This window comes from Haliotis cracherodii, unplaced genomic scaffold (assembly GCF_022045235.1).
Source record: "Haliotis cracherodii isolate W230 unplaced genomic scaffold, xgHalCrac1.p SCAF_6, whole genome shotgun sequence".
NCBI lineage: Eukaryota > Metazoa > Mollusca > Gastropoda > Lepetellida > Haliotidae > Haliotis > Haliotis cracherodii.
Window position 1 is genome coordinate 32,918,817 of NW_027266319.1, and position 15,916 is coordinate 32,934,732.

At 39.1% G+C, this 15,916-nt stretch overlaps 2 protein-coding genes across 3 annotated transcripts in view; one reads left to right on the plus strand and one right to left on the minus strand.

Annotated features, from left to right (window-relative positions):
* Window positions 1–866: 866 nt before the first annotated feature.
* LOC139446099 (histone-lysine N-methyltransferase SETMAR-like) lies at window positions 867–5,468 on the minus strand. The gene is made up of 2 exons (XM_071227377.1): window positions 5,307–5,468; window positions 867–1,610 (listed from the first exon to the last, which is right to left on the minus strand). Exons 1-2 carry the CDS (start codon window positions 5,412–5,414, stop codon window positions 867–869), a joined length of 852 nt encoding a protein of 283 aa, XP_071083478.1. The 5' UTR covers window positions 5,415–5,468.
* Window positions 5,469–5,925: 457 nt separating this feature from the next.
* LOC139444852 (uncharacterized) overlaps window positions 5,926–15,916 on the plus strand; it is a 67,132-nt gene continuing 57,141 nt past the window's right edge. The window contains exons 1-2 of one of the 2 annotated variants that reach the window (XM_071225839.1): window positions 5,926–6,143; window positions 6,372–6,674. In XM_071225839.1, coding sequence (XP_071081940.1) covers window positions 6,438–6,674 — 237 coding nt within the window. In that variant the 5' untranslated portion in view covers window positions 5,926–6,143; window positions 6,372–6,437. The other variant, XM_071225840.1, reaches the window with a different exon arrangement.

The window sequence follows — 15,916 nt, forward strand, 5'->3', positions numbered from 1 at the left end:
TTTTCATTAAATCAACAACCAGTGAAAACAACCCCTCTGAGGGGCATATCTCATTTCATTATGGCATCCTCACCCTTGATATATTTAAAGTACTAGAATTTAGGACCAGTCAGAAGACTAAAAGTTAACTTGTTTGGAGAAAAAAGGTTTTTGTCACAATAGAATGAACATACGATACAATGGATAATCTAGTTTGCCATGTTTCATGGCTTATGAACAGGTGAATGTTTCCATAGTTTTGAGGACAGTGAGATGAACATTAGCAGGACATATAATGGCTGTTGCATATTAAAGAGCTGATTGGTACTTGTTAGTAAAACACTAGGAAGGCAAACTTCAACATCTTAAGGTGGCCAATTACTCCCCCCACAAGACAAGAAAGCACTATGACAGGAATTATGAAAATTGCAGGTTGAAATTTGCAGATTAAAGATTACAACCGTTTTTAAGCCCAGATTGTTTCAGAGCAGCAAAAATGTTCTACAGACATACCAAGGATCATAATTGTGGCAAATCGTGGCTTCAAACCCAAAACCAGCATATCCTGGCTTGACTAAGGGAAACAACTGGGCTGCCCATGCCGCCTTCATATACAGATTCAGAGGGTTGGTGCAGAGGTACGCACCACCACCTTCTGCAGCATACTAATAATTTTGACGTATACAAAAACAAATGACTAAATCATTGGGTGACATGTTTTCAACAAAAGTAACAATTAATTGACTAAATTTGTTTCCAAAATGGTGTGCTAGCATTTTGGTATTTTGAGAGTACCCACACTTTTCCAAAAGGCTGTGTCCGCTTGCTTCATTTATAACATTATACACAAAAGCTCTATGGTCTTAATACATTTTATTCCTGCAACATCACTCAAGTATATGTGGATGAAAGGGCAAATAACCCCTACAGTTTTGGGAGTGACACAGACACGGTTTCCTTGTTGCTTCATCACAGTTCGTAGATTTCCTGTCTTCTGATTGGCCACTGTAGTCATAACAAAGTTCCTGATTGGCTGGAATATCACATCTAGAAAACAGGGCTAATTTTGGCACATTATTGTCCACTCTCACTGGAACCATGATTAGATTTGGGTCACACGAATGGTTGATATATCGTCCAATATTTCCAATATATTTCGGGTCGATACACGTGTTCACAGTTCCTGAAGAATAATGTTCTTTCAGTACGAACAAATAATTCATATCTTCATGGGTTAGACGATCAATTCTTTTTTGTGCCTCTTTCTCAGATAACACTTCACCAGCATATTCACAAACAAAAGAACAACTTGGAATGTTATCTAATGTCCTCAAACCGTGACCCTTAGCTTCTGATGTAAAGACTTCCATTTTTATACCAACTCCAAACTGTACACATCTGTTAACACATGTCTTATCACAAGAGCATTTAGTGTTACATTCAAATACAGGTTTCACAGAGGAAGCTGTGAGGAGTTCGGGTAAGATTTTGTGGTTAGTCGAGTAGTTTGGTCCAAATCTTGCAATACACCGACAGACCTCTGTGCAAATTGTCCGACAGTCACATCCACAGATTTGGGTCTCAAAGTCATCTAGAGAAGTTCCTTTGTGGGGAATGTTCGATCTTACATACTGCAAATAAAATAGACAAACATCACATACAAGCTGAGAGTAAACTTGGCTCCATCTGAAGCACCAGTAAAATCTCCAAAACACGACAAAGCTATTAGTTTACCTCCATCTCTATACAGCATGATACAGTAAACGCATTTTAAACATAATTACAAATTAAACACCACAAAATCACTTAATGTCCCAATGACATTTTCAATATTGTCCCAACAGTTCCTTGAGGAGCAATTTTTGATAAGATTATTGTCAGATTTTTTGTTATTTAATATCTTCTTATTTATTTATTTTCTTATCTACGTGACAAGAATTCCCTGACAATTAATAATTCATTATCGTATCTTATCTTATTATCTGTTACATGAATGTTACTGAGGGAGATACTTTTATTGTGATATGTTTCTATCCAATGCTACTCATCAGCAAAATGTACCATCAATCAAGCTTCCCTTAACAGAACTACAGATAGTTTTTTATTCTTCAAAAAAAAAAAAAAGTCAGTTGAGCAATGTTGAACATGGATTCCATGAAACGACAAAAAACAGAACTTGTGGTTGTTTTCAAGAGTATTTCGCGTGTTATAGGTTTTCAGACGCTGAAGAAACAGTCAGTTTTCTCTCCAATCACAGGAACAACTGTAAAACATCTCTTTCACTTTTAAAAGACAACTTTCTCTTAAAAAGAAGCCATCATCTGAGTATTTACAATGTCTGTGAGATGCTACACCCCCTGTTATTGCGCGAGTAATTGCGATAAACATGGCCGTCGGAAAACATATGATCTGACAATACATACAAATGAATCCAGTATTAATTAGATACATTAAGTGAAGCCAGCTGTAACAAGATTAAAGTTTGATGTACAATTAAGAGGGAGTTTATTGACTGTTGGATCATAACTGTTTGTTTATACAATAGACCATATTCCTCGTCATTATTACATCCAACTTCTTACTACATTGGTGGGTTGGTTGGTTTGTTGTTTAGCGCCGCACTCAGCAATATTCCAACTATATGGCAGCGGTCTGTAAATAATCGAGTCGGGACCAGACAATCCAGTGATAAATATCATGAGCATCCATCCACACAAATGGGATCGATCACATGCATCAACGAAGTCAGCGATGTCTGACCACCCGATCCCGTTTGTCGCCTCTTACGACAAGCATAGTCGCCTTTTACGGCAAGCATGGGTTGCTGAAGACCTAGTCTACCCCGGATCTTCACGGGTCCTTACTACGTATAAAGACTCTTATCTATACCAGACTGATACCGGTAGATACTGACACAAACAAGAAGATAAGAATGCAGAACATATTGATTTCAGATGAACACATATGGAGACACATACGCAGATACTGTCACACCACATGTACTCGTATAAAAAAGCGCTTCACACATTTTACCAATGTAAGAAGTCAAAAGTGGATCTTGGGTGCGACAAGCCAATGTCTCCTTAACCATTAGGCTACCCCAACACCCCTTATGTATAAAGGAAGTCTGACTGATCATGCCTATTTCATTGAAACCCACATTAACAAACCAAGGGAGACAACTCTAATCGGAGAAACATGTTTTATGGAGTTTCTGGCTGTTTCACTACGAAAGAGACCATATATTGGCGTATGGTTTCTGACTACGACTATGAATATGGACTATGGACATGTTTGGAATTAAACATGTTTATGAGAGAGCTGGTTGTTGCCTTATTTTGGTTATATCACTTCATGGTGAGATATAATAATATGAATATGGACTATGGCTATGTTTGGAATTAAACATGTTTGTGAGTGAGCTGGTTGTAGTTTAGCCTGTCTTACAGACTCTGATACAAATATATATCAAATACAGCCCATGCAAGTCTATAATGTTTGGCAAGTTTAGATTTCTGCAGTATCAGAAAAGGTCAAGAGTCACTGGGCTCCTTATTATTATATTTTTAATAGGATAACTGAACAAATGTTTTTTTCTGTACGATGTGTTCATTTCAGAGACTAGATGTTAGTCTAGTTGTAGCCTAATTTTGGTTATATCACTTCATGGTGAGATATAATAATATGGTTTAAGGTAGGGCTGGGACGGGTAACACAGGTACTCGGGTTGGGAGGATCTTGAGTAGGACTCGGGTACCCACAGGACTACCTGGACCCGAGGTTAGTCACGTGATATATTGTTTAATGACCAAAACTCACTATAGCTCAGTGGTTACACTACATGTCCCTAATTTTCGCATTTCTTTCTGATGATGCACACATTCCTTTAGACTTGTATATGTTTGAGTAAAGCTAAAGCTTCAGTGTATGCAAGAACTGATTGTTTGATACATGTATCTAAACATTTCTTGCCAGGGCTGTGGTAAAACAATTCTCAATCAGACATTTTGTTCCCACATCTTAAGACCTACAGTGGGTACACGGGTAGGGTCAGGTAATAGCGGTGTCGGGTACCCGGGTAGTAAATTTGGACTCATCCCAGCCCTAGTTCAGGGACTGTGAGACAGACAACTCTGGCCCCAGTGTGTGTTTGTTGACTGTTTGTTACGAACAGTTTATCCTAGTGGAACCTGATGTGTCACAATACCATTTGCTTGGAGTTGGTGTAAGTTAAGCTTATGTTGATCAACTGACTAAACAATTTTAACACACTTGACCTTCAATGTACTTCAGTTCCTGTGCACTCCACACTGTTGTTGCAACAAAAGAATCGTAAAATTTGCTGCCAAAACTACTATGTGAATAGTTAAGCCTATGTCTTTTCCAAAATCAAGTGTTTTGAGGTTGTTATTGTTGTTGCTTGTTTGTTTGTTGTTTAATGCCACACACAGCAATATTCCAGCTATATGATGGTGGTTTGTAAATAATTGAGTCTGGACCAGACAATCCAGTGATTGAGATCATGAGCATCCATCCACGCAATTAGGATACGATGACATGCACCAGCCATTTTCGCAAGCCTGATCACCCAGTCCCGTTAGTCGCCTCTTGATATTGATGAACATCCAACTGACCATGTGCAGCTGCAGTGCATCAACAGATTTATACGTCAATATGTTTTAATGGACCAACAGGAAAGAGAGTTGCAGAAACAATTCATTTGATTTATATCCAGAATCAGCTATCAGTTTGATATTGCTTGAACACAACTAAGATGAAAGAATTAGCATGATAAAACTTATGAGTTTATTTGTTTGTTCCCATTTTGTCTATAAAATGCATATGAATGTAAAGATATAAGACAATAAACAGTGACCTGAACCAGAGACCATATAACAGAATTTCTTCATTTTCAGACACTGCAGTAATCTAGACTTGCTAAACACTATAGACTTGCATGGGCTGTTTTTGATATATTTGAATCAGGGTCCGTAAGACAGAGTAGGTCTCTGCCTTTAGAATTTATAGCTAGAAAGTTCACACAGACCTCCCAATACCCTCCTAGCAGAAACCCATAAAATAATTTAAATGGTCCTTGATCCTCGCAACACGTTTGGTGTTTGAATGAATTTATTCCATTCAGGAAATTTAGCAGTTATTCAAAGATTTGTGTGTCGAAAGCACATGTTTCATATCAGTAAGTTGACAACTGGTGTTTCATAATTACAGATCACCAGTTTGTGAAATAGAAACAATGATTTCTCTGTATATGCAGGTAATATGATCAACGTTATCACTTAGACACAATATCTAGTGTCGTCTCAAACCTTGAATTCCTTCGCCGTTTCTATCAGCCTTTTGTCTTCGAAATGAACAGGTACCTTCTCCAACCCTTCACAAAGATCGTACGGGTCAACAGCTAGCCATTCACTCATTGTTATCAAGTACAATCGCACCTCAATCACCTGATTGCGCCGACCGGCTGTTGATAACTGTTGTATTACCGGTCATGTGATTGGTCACGTGACTATGCTTTTGAACTTGCGGGACATACAAACGGCAACATGCTCGATCATTGATGAATGGGGAAGGACAGTATTTTGACTTGATTTGACATTATTTTTGAGATTTGAGTATATTTATATTCGAAGTAAATCATGATACGATTGCATTTTCATAATGTAACTATGACTGGAACTTTGCTGTGCGATATGGGTGAAAGCGTTAGGAATCGTGCGTTGCTCGTAGAGTGAGCTGCGAAGAATACCGGTGCCGATGAAAGCGAGTTGTGGCAGGCGAGTGTCATATTTCAAAGACTAAATTTAACGCCGGCGGCTGACAAACCTAATTTCTTGCAGACTATAGTGGGAACTCGTTTAGTTAGCTTCTCTGACGGTGTATAATGTCTTAGACACTGTAATCAAACACAGTCAGCGTAAGAAAGAGTGGAGGCAGGAGTTTCCCGTTTGGTCCTTATGCCGAACACTCTGGAATTATAACATTGGTCATACCGGCATATACCACACGTCTTTGACTGGACCAGTCCATTAATGGATTGTCCCATTTGCCGCCACCTGGGCCTCGTTGCAGCAGAGGAGGGGTGTGACTGATTTGTTCCACAATACATCACATGCTGAGAAAACGTCGACCGACCCTCGTTAACCGTGAGTAAATCCGTATCTATACCACTTCACATCTTTTAAATTATCACACACGCAAGGCAAGGTGAAGATATGCTACTCTTTGTTAAGAGAATATATGTGATAACTGTTTAAGATCTGATAAGCACTAAAGGTTTTCATTGTACAAAAGTTCTTCCTACCAACATGTCTAATGCTCAAAAGCAGATTTGTAAATATATTATTAATCTAATGTTTTTTTGTTAATTTCAGGACGTGGTATGGAATAGAATGTTTATCTGATATGAAGAGAAGAAAGTTTTTGTTCTAAAACACAGAATGGAGCCCCAGTGCACATCGTTCCTAAACATTCCACTATGTGTGTTGCTGTTTCTTTCTCTTGTCAACATTGGCCAGGGAGATGCAAGCGTTGGTGTCCCAGACAAAGTGCCGCTTTATTCCCAGGGAGCCCATGTATCACACGGCTTACCAGATGTTCTTGTGTTTGTGGGAAGAATTTTTGAGTACTCATTGGCATCACATGAAATATTTGGACAAGATGGTGTCAAACTACAGGTAACATGTTTTGAAGTAACATTTTGTATCTAGAACAATGCTTTCAAACATATTGATTGATATATGTGTATTTTTTAACATATATACTACTCAAAAATGTTAAGGACCACCTGATTCTTTTATATTACTACAGTAAAAGTCCTTAACCTTTTTTGAGTAGTATATGTAAAAATCAAACTCTGCTGAGGAATAGACAAGGTTTGATTTTAATAGCTTATACTTGTCATGGCACATAAATACAATAACTGACAACATTAGGCGATGTTGCTATTTCAAACCATTATGTATGTACTACATGTCCTGGCCGTGATATAACTGAAATCAGGGTAAAACCCAACTCTATATCTTATTGTTTATTGATAAAGTAGGGGACATGGATAGCCCTGTGGCCTAGGGACCACCATATACTGTGCAGAGTTGCATCCCTTAGCCACGCCAGGATCTGCGAGTATTGGATTCAAATCCTAGATTAACCTGATTGGAATCTTTGATAGGCATGATAGGTCAGCACTGTAATTGTGTTTGTTGATTTCTGAAAAATTGTAAATATCTAATACCTGGGTTACCTCCCACTTCGACTGTCCTCCAATATTTTGTTACTTCCCAGGATATAATTGCAATATTGTCACAGCATATTTAAACTTACTCTCTTACTCTTTATAAGGGGAACCATTTACGTAGTGTTGATCAATCATTAATGATTTTTTTATCCTATTTTGTTTTGAAGAAATATTCAAAATAAAATACATGAACAATAACCTTTCATTGCAATGATTATATTGTCATACAATCACCGGATTGTCTAGTCCAAACTCGATTATTTACTGATGGCTGTCATACAGCTGGTATTTTGCTAAGTGCAGCGCGAACTAACAATGAAAAAATAGTCACACACATTAGTAAGCAGTAGTACAAAATGTTTGTACTGGCAGTACCAGAAAAATATGAAATCTCCAAATATGTAGTCCGTTTATAAAAAAACATCGATGAGAAACAACATTCATGATACGTCAGTTGTAAGATAAGGGGTTTTGTTATGACCAGGGAGTGAGGGGGTAGCCTAGTGGTTAAAGCGTTTGCTCTTCATGCCCAAGGCCTGGGTTTGATTCCTCACATGGGTACAATGTATGAAGTCCATTCCCGGTGTCCTTGTCGTAATCTTGCTAAAAACGGCATAAAACAACACTCACTCACTGATATTACCAGATGACTTTCCCCATTTGTTTGGCAATTGTTATTACATGACAATATATAGAAAAGACCTGCTTAATTCTAGATGTACAGGGTAAATGTTTCATATTAATTGAATAATAATGTTGATAAACAAATAACGATATATGTCAGACGAAAACAGCAGCTAGTACCACTAGAATGGAACCACATAGTGTTTCCGTGAATCACATTTTGAATTTCTTTTACAAAAAACAGGTTGGAACAGCCCATGAACATTTAAAGTAGCTCCCCTAACAATACAATTGGTTACAGTTGAAATTCACCTCACTTAAATTTGAAAACATCGGAGGTGGGTGTGCCAGCCCAGATGCCTCCAGTTTGTGCACGTTGCCGTTACTATTGTGTATAAACGGTCCCCCCAGCTGCTAACAGTAGCAATTTCCTTTTCATGCTTCAAGAGTCTTGACTCATCAGGCTGGCTTTCCGTTCTGTAGCGGCAGTGGTGCTATTTGTTGCCAGAGAACTTGTAAAATGGTTGGAGTTTGGGGAACAATGGGCCATTACACCGATAGACCTTTTCCTTCCATTGTCCAGTGCCTGATACTAGTTAAGGGGACAAGGAATACTGTCCTCAAACTGTGTGACATGCTTCCAAGATGTGGGGGTACAACAGTTGCCCTACTGCAGCCTCACCCACACCTGGGTCTCTTCCTCACCCACACCTGGGTCTGTACCCCACCCACACCAGAGTCTCTTCCCCACCCACACTTGGGTCTGTACCCCACCCACACCTGGGTCTCTTCCTCACCCACACTTGGGTCTCTTCCTCACCCACACCTGGGTCTCTTCCTCACCCACACCTGGGTCTCTTCCTCACCCACACCTGGGTCTCTACCCTACCCACACCTGGGTCTCTTCTGCACCCATACCTGGGTCTCTTCCTCACCCACACTTGGGTCTGAACCCCACCCACGCCTGGGCCCTGTTCCACAAAGCGATCTTAACGGTAAGATGATCATAACTCCCATACTTTAACATAGGCTAACGACAGTCGTCGCGCTAAGATCGCTTTGTGGAACGGGTCCCTGGGTCTCTTCCTCACCCACACATCAGTCTCCACCTCACCCACACCCGGGTCTCTTCCTCACCCTCATGGTGCTGGCTTGATCAACATTTCAAATGTTGAAATATAACTTCAAGTGGGTTTGACTGATGCAGAACTCTCCAGCAGGTTTTATTGACGAGTATTGATTTGATCATGTTGGCGCAATGGTATTTTGTGTTTTCCTTTCTCTGAATTCAACATGTTCAAACCAGTTCCTGCCAATTGCAGGTATTATGATTGTGTTGAGGTAGCAAGAGATGTTCTTTTGGAATTTACCGAGAGGAAGAATGCAAAATAAATAATAATGAAAACATAAAATGTCGGGGTTAAAGAGGTTCTTGTATAAAACATTCTCCCAATAAGACAAACCCCAAAAGGTTATATGAAGCATATTTTCATTCAAACACATATACATTTTTTTTTTTTTAAATGGTTATATTTAAGGCAGATTTCTCCATGGAACAAAACCATTAATCTTGTTAATTGTCCTATCCTTGGCATAGCTTGACAATTGCCATTAAACTACACCAGCACACACATATGTAGGTTGTGAGAGGTTTTGAAGATCTTTTTTGGTCCATGAAGTCCGCACCAAAATTCATATCACACGACCACACAATACAAGCTGTTCATGAACCTGCCTTGATTGCTTTTGTGTAAGCAGAAGTTGTGCATGTGGTTTTTGACTGCTTCCATACCTAACCGTAAGCAACACATGGGCTGGAACATAAGCCAGAAATTTGATAATGTTGAGGCAAGGATTGGAAAGTTTTAGAGCACATATATGGCTTTCAGACTTATATACATATTAAGCTTATTAAGACCATGGGTGAAACAGGTTCATGAGCACTTAGAACATGTTGGTGGACAAAATGTATCGTATGTTTTTTCATTTAATGCTTCATACCATTGGTGCTTCAGAAATGATATTGAAATCTTGAGAGCTATTTGTAGCATATCTTCTGAGATTGAAATGGTGATCTTGACAGAAGTTGAAATGGAAACTGTTATCTTGTGAGCTATTTGTAGGATTTCCACATCATATTTTTGTTGTTAATGTAGCTGTATGTGTGAATGATTCATAATGAAAACAGTGCAGACTTGTGGGAGTTGGTTATGTAACCGTTGCATTAGTTCTGAGGCTGTTATGTCTGTAAGGTGTGTAACAAGATACTGCATGTAATCACGGACATCAGTGTAGAGGAAACCAATAAGTTAGAAGGGATGACAGATTCTCTGTTAGGCTTAGTCTCTGAAAATTTTGATAGAAACATATATATTGAAAAGAGCCCAGGCCTGAGGAAAATCTAGACTTGCTTCATTTAGGATTTTGCATTACTGAAAGGGCTTGGCAGAAGGGAAAATAATATGGTTTAGGGACTGTGAAACAGACTAACTCTCTATTCCAAGTGACGGATAGGGGTAATGATTCCCAAAATATTTATTGAGTGGTACGTGATACTTTGTGATAAGATTTCAGTATTTCAATTGTTAGGTTTAGTCTCTTGAAGACACTGGTGCATATATATGATAAAACAATCACCACCATTGCACTCTCATCTTCTTCTCTTCTCTATCTGACTCTACTCACCCCATGCTCAGGTCCAGCTTAGGTTCTCTTAGCTTGTTTAGAGAATTTTCTTTACTTTATTTTGGGGACCATATATTAGTATAAAGAGAGACCATATATCGGTATATGGTCTCTGGTCTAAGTGTGATCATGCTAACATTCCTAAGGCCATAATAAGTTAACTTATAGATTTTCATCGCCAACAGCCTCACTACAACCATCCACATCACATCATTTTTTTGTACCCTTCAGACAAATAAGATCACTGTGTGTGTTCCTTGTGTCTCTTCTTGATGAAATACACCATATCTGTAATCCTACCAGTTGTACATTCATGCTTTATGTGAATCAAATTTGTCAACATTTAGTGTCCACAGATGCATTTAACAGTTTGTTTTTAAAGATCGACATAATGAAATAAACTGCCTCCCTATATTTTCCTAACAATACAAGAATTGTTAAGGGTGAAATGATGTGAAATGAATAAAGTACAAAAGTCATCAAGCCACTTTATTGTGAGTTTCTTAACATGTTGGAACTTCAGTCCCTTGTATCAGTGGATGGAAATAAAAAGATATTTCATTTGCCTTAATTTGACTAGTAAATTGCCAAAATGTATTTGCCAAAAGGCTATTTGTCCATAATTTTATGGTTCTGATATGTTTTGGTTTGAGCGGGGATTCAAAGTTAGATTTGGTCTCTAGTAATGTCTGCTTGTTGTAAGAGTTGACAAAAGTGTACGTGGGGATCCGGCTCAGTGGCTTGACTGATTGTGTGTCATCGTACCCCGAATGTGTGGATTGATGCTCATTCCTGTTCCAGACTCGATTGTTTGAGACTGTCATGAGATAGCAGGAATATTCATGAATGTGGTGTTAAACAATATTGACACACTGTATGTCACTGGACCCAGTATGTGTGCTCTGCTGCAAGACAAGCGGAAACTGATGGACTGCCATGTACTATACGTCCATGCAAGGAGATGGAGAAAGTATCTGTACCGTGATATTAGCTGCGAGCACCATAGATAAGTACTGAATGAGCCGAGATTTAGGAGGGAAGAGATTTAGGTTCTGTCCGTGACTTGATACTAATGCAGAACACATGGTGTTGGGACATGAGATAATGGCCGACTAACAGCAGACACAGATCCAGAGTAGGGGAATTAAACATTGTTTTTATTGCTGCTTTTGTTTGTATATTTTACACCAAAAAACCTGTTATTTCAAGAGTTTGTTTACCCTCATATAAACACTGACCATTAGGAAAGACCAATTTGTTTTTTGTATTTTTAGGGTCAGCCTACCCTATTTGCAAAAGATAAAAAAAAGTCAATATCTGAAAAACTTTGCCCGCCTGGCTAAAGGCATATCTGTAGAGTGAGTGAGTGAGTATGGTTTTACGCCGCTTTTAGCAATATTCCAGCAATATCACGGCTGGGGACACCAGAAAATGGGCTTCACACATTGTACCCATATCGGGAATCGAACCCGGGTCTTCGGCGTGATGAGCGAACGCTTTAACCACTGGGCTACGCGACCGCCCCGCATATCTGTAGAACAAGGCATTACTTTTGTATCTTCCACTGTTTACCCATTGACATCCTTTCTCTGGAGCCCTGGGAAGATCTGGGTTAGAATGGGTATTCAGCAACCCATGCTTGTTGTCAGAAATGACATTTGGAATTGGGTGGTCAGACTTGCTGACTTGGTTGATGCATGTCATCGTATACCAATTGCATAGATTGATGTTCATGATGCCAATCACTGGATTGTCTGGTCCAGACTGGTCGGTCATGTAGCTTAGTGGTTAAAGTGTTCGCTCATCACGCCTAAGACCTGAGGTCGATTCCCGACATGGGTACAATGTGTGAAGCCCATTTCTGGTGTCCCCTGCCATGATATTGCTGGAATATTGCCAAAAGCGGAGTACAAACCATACATACCGCCATCATATAACTAGAATATTGCTGAGTGGTGTTTAACAATGGTTGTACCTTGTTATCCCTGGTTCTAAAGAGTGAGTGAGTGAGATGTTTTGAAGCAAGTTTTAGCAGTGCTGGTGTTATCCATACAGTTATAGTGGAGTACACCATGAATGGGTTTTACAGATTGAGGGGACAATGCTTTAAACCTAGGCTTCCTCTTTGTTATTTATGTAAGTAGAGCCATGCAGCCATTCTGGAATCGTAAATGATGAGAGCTGAAAAGAATCTCTTAACCATTTTACCATGAAGGTTTTACCACAGGAATTAGTCCTGTAAGTTCTGTTTAAAATAGGAGATTAAATAAGTGAATGAATAAATAGATGTTGATTTGAATAGGCAAAACATATTTTAGCTACCACGAAGCAAAGATCTGAAGACTTCCCATTGAATGAGAATGACCCTTAATCCAACCAATTAGAATATCGCTTACCAGATCAGGTGACAGTCGGATTGTGTTTTTTTATTAGACAACTTCAAAAAGTTTAACATAGGGTATTCTGAACAACTTAAAGGGGCTGTATGTCTGATTGCGTCAAAATCATTGTCTATCTCTGGTTGCAATGGGATAAACATTTGAATGGAAGAGACTTTGCATAGCCCGTGGGAAGTACTGCCATACAATCGAGGCCATCTCTTAGACATTTCAGAATAATCTTTTGTTTTGTTTTCAAAGTTTGTATTGAGAACTTTGTCAAAATATTTTTCAAAGTGTAGTCCTGAATGAAAGTTTGAAACTAGTGCTGTATAGCTCAAGAAGCAGCTTTCTTTTTGGCTAATGTCAACTTCTTGTTGGTCAATTCATTGGTCTATCTAAGTTCGCAACAGGTCGTTCTGACGTGACCCCAAATGGGATGTCCTCAGATCTTTTTTTAGCGGTAGCGAGAGCTAAGATCTGATTTTGATGAGTGGGAAAGAAATAGAGAAGAGGATACTCTTCATCTTGGCACAAACACAGCACTGTGAGGATAATTTTGTTTCATGTTCCAAAAGATGATAGCTGGCTGTTATGAACAGCCTTGTTGTTGAGATCTTAACAAGTAACAATCATCCTGAAGCTTAAGTATAAGCGTTATCATTGCCTCGAGTGTTTTACAGATAGTAAAGGATGTGAAGTAGCGCCACTGGCCTCATGTGTTCATTTCACCCAATATGAGGCCCGATTTCATCCTGTTTCTTCTTCTACTAAAGAGTCTTATCAACTGCTTTGCTGGTTCCATTCTGTTTCCTTGATAGCCACATCGCAATTCTTCCAACTGAACCATCGTTTTTTGTGGGAATGAGATAAAACCTCTGAATAATCATGTGTTGCAAAGCATTATGGGGCAAAGGAGAACGGTTAACTGTAGTTTCGGCGGTGAAATGAATTCTGACGAAGACGAATGGTTGTAGAAATGCCACCCTAATACTGTGTTGATGCCAGACAACAACGGTGCTGCTTTCATCTAAATGGCATTATGATTGTCAGGTGACGGCACACACTAGGGCGATTCTATAAATGTTCTCCGATGGAAGCATATCTGATTGTGGTCAGAAGTCATTCCTCAAGCCTTCTGCTTTTTCATTGGTTATGACCTTTCCTGATTTGTTACACGATATGAGGGCTGTGTTCTGGGAGGCGGTAAAGAAGGGAGGGAGGGAGGAAGACTAACATCTAGTCTCTGAAATGAAAATATCGTACAGAAAAAAAATAGTTGGTAAATTATCTTAAAAAAGTTTTAATAAAAGGAGCCCAGAGACTCTCTTCATTTTCCTCATCCTGATACTGCAGTAATCTAGACTTGCCAAACATGATAGACTTGCATGGGCTGTATATATTTGTATCAGGGTCTGTAAGACAGAGTAGGAGGGAGTGAGAGAAAGGGGACAAGAGGGTAAGAGGAAGGAGGACGTGGGCGTGAGAGATGGGGGATTAGGGGGTGAGGGTGTAAGGTGGGGGGGGGGGGGGGGGGGGGGGGGGAGTGAGAGAAGGGACAAGGGAGGGATTAGATGAGGCTAGAGGGAAACAAGAGGTGATGGAACCATTTGCAGGTAGATGACTTCAATGAACACCATGCACAGTGTGGGATTGAACTGAAGGTAAAGTATGGCCCTGTACTCATATGCTTGATAGATGGAAGTAACGTTATAACATATTACATGCTAGGAGTGAGAGAGGTTTGTGAAAATTAACTTTCAAATCTAAAATCATCCACTACTGACATTTATGGATAACATAATAAATTAGTGTTAGGAAGATCCCACGTTCAGTTTTCCTTCATAAATTATAGGGTAGGCTGATCCATTAAACCAAGAATTAATTGTCCTGTCCTGATGGTTTAATCAAGGTCTGATTGCAATTATGATAAGCTAAACCTAAGAACATCTAATTCCTGAATGGTGAGACTGTAACATTATATCTGTCAATAAAAACTGTATCCCTGGGTACAAGTCAGACATGACAAGTTAATGAGAGAGATGATCAGTTCACACTAATTACTTCATTGCAGTTGGCGTTGATTAACTGGCATCACTGATGTACTCGCCCTATATCATCTTCTACTCCTTGCTGCAGGTATTGGTTACATGGTGGCTGTGTAATTAGTGTTCTGCAGCAGGTTAACGACATGCTGGTGTACACATCTTTTACACATAGGCTAGTCCTCGGCATGAATTGGGAATTTATGTAACAAATGTTATATTTCGGATTACACTTTCTTAATAAAGTTTTCTTTTATTTGTTGTTAAACGCCACACTCAGCAATATTCTAGCTATACGACGGCGGTCTGTAAATAATGGAGTCTAATAATCCAGTGATTGACGTCATGAGCATCCATCTAAGCAATTGGGATATGTTGACATGTATCAACTAAGTCAGCCAGCCTGACCACACCTTCTCATTAGTCGCCTTTTATGGCAAGCATGGGTTATTAGTAAATTGCAAATTCTAGTACCTTTGTCGGTTGAGTCCCATCCTGGATTCTGATCCTTACTCTTGAAGTGAGGAACCTAATTCAGAGTTCAAAATTATATTTTTACTGAAAGCCTAGGCAAGTCAAGATTATACCAAATCAAGTCTAGTATTCTTGAAAACCACAGAGAAGGAAAGGTTCTTTTTAAAAAAATAAAATGCAATTATTTCAAAATGTTTCCATAGACAGTCATATTAAGTCTACACCTAGGCTTGTGTTGTTGGTTTCCGACCAGCCAACTTAAAAAAAATGAACATGTTTTCGGCTTAAAAAAGAAGAAGAATTGGTTCTCAGGCATTATGGCTTTTAAAAATATAGTGTGGGCGGGCAATGTCGATTTCTGGTGTGCGTGTGTGTTTAAACTAGTATGTAACGAAATAAAGAGTTGTCCAACCAAATAAACAGTGTACAGTCAACCTTGGAAAGGGCTTCCCTACATAAAAGTACTCCTTGATGAG